We start from the raw sequence: 9,225 nt of genomic DNA, 5'->3' as shown, positions 1-9,225 counted from the left end.
AGATGATTACGATGACGGTGCAATAAATATGGTAAACTGTTAAAACTGACGAGTATTTGAGGTGATTGAAACATGTCAAACTAAGCACCTTATTATTGTTAAAAGGGTTAAATATGCTTTTAGTCTTTCAAGTATCATGCAATTTTGGATTTTGTTTCTCTTTAAAATGTTTGTTCATTTTCATCTTCTTCCTTAGGAAACTCGAATTTTTAGTCCTCAAAAAGCAACGAAGTTAAATTTTCTCTGAGGTGGCTAACGGTGTGCTACATCACTTTTTCTTTTTCTAAAATGTGTCGATCCTTCCTTCCCGCATCTTCACTGGTGGCACTCACCTCCTCCTCTACTACAATGACACCCACTTCACGCATATCTGTGTAGGAGGTAATCACGACCGTCGTCCGCGCCAAACCATTCCTTGCCAATCATCGCAATGGATCTACCTGATCCTCACAGCCGAGGACATCACCATGGAGGACTTCTGCTACGTCGTCTACGACTTCCACTACTTCACCTTCCCCTCCAAGGTCGGCTACACCCTCCCCTATGCCTAGGTTGGGAACTCCGACAATCATGTATTTTACATTATTATTTACCTTTCATAAAAGGGGAAAAATTAATAATAACTAGGTCATTGATTTTATATAGTAGTGCAAACCCAAGTATTAATATACTATCTACTGCATTTCAGTTTTTGCACATTGGTGATTATTACGTCATAGATCATAAGAGAAGGGATTGCTTTCGAAGTACAAAAGATGTTGACTTTGGTAGGAGTGACAATGCTAAATTACTTGTTGATTCTGGAAAACGTATTTGGAGCCTTTCATTTATTTATGATGAGAACCTTTCTAATCATCTATCAGAATATACATATGCAAAAGATTCTTTCTCTCCTTCGGTTGATGGAGTTTCATCTAATCGTCAAAAACTTCTGTCATGGCCAATAGTGAACCTTCCGGTGTCAGTCCTAATGTTTGCCTATATCTCCCCATCAGTCTTGTAGATGTCTTTGAGGATAATGTTATGGAATTGGAAGATAGTCGAAGCTTGCAGTCTATAATATCATAATATAGTGCTAACCTTTCTTGAGGTACTGGGACTTAAGAGGATAGACCTAAATCTTGTTTTTGAACTCAAAGATCAAACAACCTATTCCCTGAGGGCAATTTGATGTCTCAATCAACCAGTTGTATTTTATTTTTTTGTAGAATGTGAGAGGGAGAAACGAGACAGAGGAAGGAAAAGGTACTCGCCGGTGATGGAGATGGAGTGGGAGATGTTAGCTCCAGTCTGGTCGGTGTGGAAGGATTTGCCACCAGTCGGAGACGGAGGGAGAGGAGGCTACCCGACGATGAAGAGAGTGGAAGGATGGTGGAGATGAATAAGGGAGGGAGAGAAGCTTCAGCGTGAAGATGCAGGAAGGAAGGATCCACGTTTCAGAAAAAGAAAAAGTGACGTGACACACCGTTAGTCACCTTAGAGAAAATTTAACGTCGTTGGTTTTTGAGGACTAAAAATTTGAGTTTCCTAAGGAAGAGGATGAAAATGAACAAACCTTTGGAAGATGGACGAAACCCAAAATAGCGTGATACTTGAGGAACTAAAAACACATTTAACCCTTGCTAAAACGATTGAGCAACACCAGAAGAAGATTTAATATGATCATATTATAGAGGAGTTTGTTGATGTTAAGGCTTCTGTATTGTCTCATACTGTTGGAAACATAATGGTTCATTTAATTTGAAAGTCAGTTATTAGCATTTAAAATGTATTATAAAATGAACTTACATCGTCGTCTGATAATGATGTTTATTGTGGTATTATGTAGTGGATAATATTTTGTATGTGCCATTGTATATATTGATTAGTATATCACACAAATGAGCATTCACATGGAATTCATCTCATTCAATTAGATGGTTGTATTAATCATTCCACATTACATAGATGGTGAAGAATTAAAAAATCTCTTTAACATTGAAAAAGCGTATGGTAATCAATTACCAGAGGCCTGTAATCAATTACCACATGGTTTTTGCTATTACAAAACTCTGGTAAACGATTACCAGAGAGTTTATCTCGATTTACACTTCTTGTAATCGATTACAACAGGGTTGTAATCGATTATCAGAGAGTTTTTCTCCATTTATACTTCATGTAATCAATTACAACAAGGGTGTACTTGAATACAAGTGAATTCGTACTCCTCTTACACGACTTTAGTATTGTGTAATCGATTACTAACAGAGTCTAAAAACATTTGGAGGGTGCACAACTTCACATTTTATCAAATGTCAGACTGAAATCGTATAAGGGACACTACTTCTTCATTTAAAGTCTTTTGACGCCTCCCACTTGTCCAAATACATTAAAAAAGTTGGCCTAAATACGTAATTTCGAAACCATTTTTACCTATTTCGATAAAACAACCCAAGAATTCCTTTCTTTTGTTTTCCCCCATTTGTTTGTTCAATAGGTCGTGGGGGTGGTCATGAACTGGGCGTTGACCATGATACGCAGTCTTGCATTGCATAGACCCTAACATGATGGAAGCTAAGGTTGTAATGAGTTCTTGTGGGTATGATGGACCCTTTGGCACCATTGGGGTAAAGAGGTTGAAGAGTATTGGGATGATTGATAGTATCCCAGGAATGAAGGCCTTGGAGGTTGGAGAAATTGATGGTGCCCAATGGTATGTTAGCCTTATAATTTCCCACCAAAGAATTGACTCTATCCACTTGAGAATCGATTTTCCTCGCCTACGTGGACACAACGTGAAACTGATCCTACATGTGTGTGTAGAGAATTGTACACAGTGAATTAAAGCAAGGACGAAAAGGTAAAATAAATTGGATGGATTTGGCTTTCTTTCGCCATTTTACTCACAAGCGCAGGTCTCAAACCATCCTCCCTATTTTCCATCGTCACAAATCGCTTCACATCAACCACATAAATAAACGACTAGCATATATGCGCCTTTTCTTCTTTACGAAGAATATTTCCTTCTAAACAAACAAAACTAAATGAAATTATGCTGGAAAAATGACCTTGATCATCTCGAACTTGAGTGAACTTTCATTCATAGTATTTATTAGAAACTTCCATGTAATTGAAAGAATTTTTGTCAATAATTGAAAATTGAAAATGTACTTTAATTAAAGGTGAAAACTTTAACCAAAATTAATTTATTTTGATTAATTACTTTTTTACTTTATACAAGAGGTAACAAAATAGATATAATTAGACATAGTAATATTTAATTGAAAATATAGATTAATTAAATTCACTATGATTAATCTATTAAATTCTTGTTTTTAGTTTTATTTTGATTAAGAATAAGAATACGAACAAATGGGAATTTATATTGATTAGTATAATTATTTTAAAAGATTTTTAGTGATTTTTTACATATTTTGGAATTTGAAATTGCTTCTTAAAATTATATTTTCTTTCTACTCTCTTGTATTTTTATAAAGCTTTCGTAGAAGTAGTTTAGATTCAAACATTTTCAAAATTCTCTTATTGTTTCAATCCACTTTACAATATAATTCATTGAGTTCTTTCTAATCCTTTCTCTCCTTATATTTCAGTAATACAATTTTACTTTACACACCTACTCTTGTTATGGATTTATAAATTCTCATTGGTTGGTTTACTAGTTTTAGATTTGATTTTCTATAATGTTCGAATTTCTTAAATATTTTCAATTACGTCATGAATTGAATTTAGGTTTATGTTTAATTCATGTTATTAGTTTGAAATGAATACGAAGGATCAATTCTGACTAGTTAACTAGAATAAGAAATTCTAGAAACACACAAGTTTCGTTTAATGATTATAAATAGACGTAGAAATCAATTCACAAACCTAAGTAGAAAACCAGAGAATTAATCATTATTTTTCACGTAAATTTAATTATATTATTTTTATTCGTGATTAGAAGTCTAAAAGCTTTAAAATCTCAATAAACTTAATTCAGAAATTTTGAATTTGAAATTAGAATAATGTTCAATGCTCCTTGTGAACATGAACTAGGTTAAACCCCAGTTTCTATCTTTGTAAGGAACTAAGGGTTCATCATATATGTTCTAATTGTGTTAGACATAGATTCCCATTATCAATAAAATAATCCAATAGGAGATTTATTAGCAACTTGATTTGCTAATTGTCGTTTGATGAATAAATTTTCTCTCAAAATTAGTGGAAGAGAAAGAATTACAGTTAAAAAAATATTATCGAAATCATCGTTATTTCATCTTAATTCTTTTATAAAAGATTGTCAATTAAATTTTTTTATTTACAAATATTAGTCAATCAAGTATGGGATTTAATGACACAAAAAATAACTAAGTCACATGTACCAATATTACTATTTTAATTAAAATTAGTGTCATTGGACAATATAATATAGCTAATGAATCTTAATTGCTCTTGAAATGTAGTAAACGTATTAGTTCCAAAGATAACCCTCAATGAGAAATTGAGGTAAACAAATAAGAAAATCCAATAATTAAGGTGAAAATTCCAAAAAAGATTCAATTGAGGAAGTGAAATTTCCAAACAATTCTTATGGCATATTACAGACTTGATTCCAGAAGAATTTGTCGTACTTAACAATTATGAGATTTCAACAAATTATATATTGAATAAGACAATATTAAGAGACTTTCATATGAAAGTGCTTAAAAGTTTCTCTATGAATAAATCATATTTATTATGAATGATTATAAAGTCTCTAGATATATATAGATAAAGATGCTATACTTTAACAAAAGGTTCTGAAATATCTTGAGTTATAATCTATGTATCTAAGTACATGAACATAACAAAAAATTATAAAAGACTTAAATTTTAAAACACGACCAATTGTAAATATTTTCTTAGTTATAAATTATTCAAAATATGTTTTTTAATAATTATCATAAAATTCAATAATTTTATATCTTTTAACTAAATTAAACATAAAAATATTACCAAAAAAGAGAAAACCACCTCCGTTGCTTGTTCTCATCGTGTCATTGTCGGTGCAGCAAATATCATAAGTTTATAAAGCATTTGTTATGATGTCCAATGCCCTAATGGTATAGCTAAAAATGAAAAAAAAAACTTTTTATTAAAAAATGAATAAACTAAATGACCATTTTGAATATAAAAAAATATCTTTTAAAATTACTAAAACCATTTGCTTAAAGGTATAGAAAACCAATATTAAATCATTAGTAAGATTCTTTCCCACTTGAACTAATTTATATTAAATCATTTGTCACTACCTTATATAAAAGCAAGCTACCATTACCACAAAAAAGCAAGCTACCATTATACAAATCTCTTAGATTTCACAAAAAGCCAATCAATGGAAGAGAAAGAAGTAAGTGAAGAAAACAAACGAAGCCATGATTGTAAGGAGTTAATTGTCTCTCTTCCTAGAGAGAAGGGTTGGATAACACCTTATCTCCATTTATTCCAAGGATTTTGGTATTCATCAAGTGAAATCCAAGCCATAAACACTTTTCAAAATCACTTCCAAGCTAAAGACAATGATATTGTTGTTGCTAGTGTTCCAAAATCAGGAACCACTTGGTTGAAAGCCCTAACCTTTGCCATTGTCAAACGCCAAAATTTTCCTATCTCAGAGAACCATCCTCTACTTGTTTTCAATCCCCATGAACTTGTGCCTCCATTTGAATTTGTCATTTATGATGAAACTAATTGGCAAGTTCATGAGCTACCTAAAATGCCAGAGCCAAGACTTTTTGGAACCCATGTTCCATTTTCTTCATTGGCCAAATCAATCAAAGAGACAAACACTAAGATCATTTACATTTGTAGGAACCTATTTGACACTTTCATATCTACCTGGGTTTTTGTCAACAGAATTATGCCTGAGTTTTTGCCTGCATTACCTCTAGAGGAAGCTTTTGAAAGGTACTGCAAAGGGATAATTGGATTTGGTCCATCATGGAACCATATACTTGGCTATTGGAGAGAGAGCATTGCAAGACCAGATAAGGTTTTGTTCTTGAAGTACGAAGATGTTAAAGAAGATGTTGTCTTTAATGTTAAAAAAATTGCAGAATTCTTGGGGTATCCTTTCACTAAAGAAGAGGAAAGTAATGGAGTGATTGAAAATATAATTAAGTTGTGTAGCTTTGAACATATGAAGGAATTAATGGTAAATAAATGTGGAACCATGGGCAAAGGAAGGATAGTTGAGAATAAGTATTTCTTTCGGAAGGCAGAAATAGGAGATTGGGTAAATTATTTTTCTCCTCCAATGGTTGAAAAATTATCCAAAATTATAGAGGAAAAATTAAGTGGGTCGGATCTATCATTTAGATTGTGTGATCTTAATAATAGTACTTAGTCAATGATGTTTAGACATAGTTGTTTATTTAAATAAATGGTTTGGAAAAAAAAAATCATAAACTAAAATTACTTTTGCAAAGTTTTAAATCATCTTTCTAGAACAATTTATACGAATGCTTTTCGTGACTAAAGTTATGCTTAAGTTAATTTTAGTTTATAGAACTTTCTTATTATTATTTTCTTTTTCTCTTCACATTACTAGATAAGTTTATCCAAATGTTTTGGCACAAATATTGCTGTATATTTTTTTGGAATAAAGAGTGTAAAAGGTCTATAAAAGACAATGTGTGGCTACCTTCATTACTAGAAATTAAGACTTGATGGCAAATTGTACTTTAGTTTTATGATTATCTTTATTTTTTCTTAAGCTTTTATCTTCTAATGGCTTCTTTATTTTACGAAATTCAACAATGTTTGGCATTCGATGTCTCATGTATCTATAATAAAAAAAGAAGTTTCAATTAATTTTTGTTTAGTATTAATTTTGTTTTCTCATACAAATGTTGATATTGAGCAATTTAACACAATCAAATTTATGTTGATATATAAAGTAAGGGACTTTTTTTGAAGTTTTTAATAATATATGAACCAAATTAAATAAACTATATGATACTGGGCGTTGCACTATTGAAAAGGGCATTAGTTATACATATTAGTATCAATAGTTATACACATTAGTATCAATACGAAATCTCATTTTTTATAAAATAATATAAATATAAAATAATTACACACAAAATTAATTAATAACCAAATTTAGTCAATTTTGTTTATATCTTTGAGTTAATGCAGACCTTTTATTTGGAAGATAAAAGTATAAAATAAATATTTACAAAACATTCAACTCAACTTAAACAAATGCAGAAAAATAAAATATTATTTTTTTCTCTCATTTCTCCTTTCTCGAACGTTGAAATGTATAAAAAACTTTTGCGCAAAGATATTTATACATTTGGCAAATGTATATAATCCTCACATTTCATTTTCTATATTTAAGTATTCTATTAATTTGTTGATTTTTATCTCTCTTAAAAAAATAAAATACACTCCTCAAGCTTTGTTTGATCAATTTCAACAGTCTTTCATTTGAAGACTAATTTCACACCTTAATCAATGCAACATTATTTTGTATTATTTTGTATGTTATTCTAGCAGACTAATTGAAGTTGAGCACCACTTCAAATTGTCATTAGTTACTAATTTTTGTTAAAATGTCTTGGGTTCTTAATTCTTGGAAATTTTCTCAATATTAGTTTTCATCCTCAAACAAAGATTGAATGAAATGATAACAGAAAACAATGTATTTTGCTCTAGAATGAAATATTGAATTATTTGCCAAGTGTATTGCATTCTGATTAAAATTATACAAAACACTTTCTAATAAATTCTAACTCTGTTAAGAAACATTGACTGATATATTTTCTGATTAATTATCTAAAAATATCAAAATAATTATCAGCATTAACTATGAATTAGATCAATTTGCATTCTATATATAAAAATAGTCCTCACTGTATAAACTAAAGAATGAATTAAATTTAAATTCAAAGTTACTCTTGAATAAATTTTTAATAATTATACGAGAGCAACCACACACTGAAAAATCTTATTTTCATGTATCATCTAGACAAATAATTTTTGCAATTATCTCCTGTGACGGGCTCACTTATAATGTACAGAGGGACAATCTTGACAGAGAAATCACGAGACCAGATAAGCTGAAAGGAAAAGCAGAAGTTCATGAATATCGAAAGTTAACAATAGGTGCTTCCGGAAGGATAAAAAAAGGACTAGAACACAAACACTGTATATTAACGTCTAATATACAACAATTTGACGTTAATTAAATTAATGTTAAATTTTGTTAGTATTTAATATTAATATTTTTTGTTTTTTTTAATTAATTGTGATCTTCTTACTCGAGACCTGAAAAATATATATCTTATCACTCGAGACCTGAAAAATAGGAAAATAATAAATTTCAATTTTTAATATTTTAGAAAACATGAATTATAGTATCAACAACAAACCATAACAAACAATAATAACAAACCATAACAAACACCAAACAAGTTCAATCAACAACAAAGAGGTTCAACCAAACAAAAACAATACACAAGTTAAAAAAAATAAGTTCAATAAATAAGTTCTTCAAAACGAAAACAAAAAAAAGTGGTTCGTCGAAATAAAGTATTGCCACCAGTGAAAGAGAAAGCAGAATGCACCTATAAAGGATAAGAACACGAAAATAATCGATCAAAAGAAACTAAAATCATAGCTAAAGTAGTTAATTAACATGCATTTGTAACAAATGAAAGAAAGATTACATATGATGGTCGTCAAACTTCGTTACAGAAAAGTTTGAGTAGAGAAGAGGGTATCGCGCGCTAAGATAAAGTGAATGAATTTTCAATCTCCTGCTCAAATTTTTATTGAATTCACTAACGTCTAACGTTGGGGCATTCGATGTTTTATATCCTTTTGACGTCTAATTATAGGGAATTCAACGTCGTACGTAAATACATTTTCACCTTCACGTCAAATATTTTCGCAAAATTTACCTAATATTACAAACTAACGTCGAATTACAATTCTAAACAACGTCTAATAATTGCATTTATTTACAAAAATGCCACCAATTATTTTTAACATTGGTACGTTATACCTTATTTTTGTAATAGTGACGTTGATTTATACAAGAAAACCAAAAGTTTTCAACATGTGCCTATTTGTAAAGCTAAAAATAACACTGTCACCAAATTATATAACAAACAAAACAAAACAAAAATGCACGTGAAATTATACACAACATTCAATTTGAATGAATTTTCTTTCAAAATATGTTTCAATGAATTAAAG

The 9,225-nt window shown here is 30.2% G+C and overlaps 1 protein-coding gene across 1 annotated transcript; it reads left to right on the top strand.

Moving 5' to 3' along the window:
* Positions 1-5,304: 5,304 nt before the first annotated feature.
* On the top strand, positions 5,305-6,704 carry LOC108324834 (cytosolic sulfotransferase 15-like). The gene has a single exon (XM_017557761.2). The coding sequence runs from the start codon at positions 5,354-5,356 to the stop codon at positions 6,362-6,364; it is 1,011 nt and encodes a 336-aa protein (XP_017413250.1). The 5' UTR covers positions 5,305-5,353; the 3' UTR covers positions 6,365-6,704.
* Positions 6,705-9,225: the final 2,521 nt, after the last annotated feature.

Source organism: Vigna angularis, chromosome 5, assembly GCF_016808095.1.
Source record: "Vigna angularis cultivar LongXiaoDou No.4 chromosome 5, ASM1680809v1, whole genome shotgun sequence".
NCBI lineage: Eukaryota > Viridiplantae > Streptophyta > Magnoliopsida > Fabales > Fabaceae > Vigna > Vigna angularis.
Note: the sequence above shows the minus strand (reverse complement) of the source record. Positions and strands in the feature narration are given on the sequence as shown.

Excerpts from the sequence above, each read along its gene's own strand:
- LOC108324834 (XM_017557761.2), top strand. The coding sequence starts at position 5,354 with ATGGAAGAGAAAGAAGTAAGTGAAGAAAACAAACGAAGCCATGATTGT.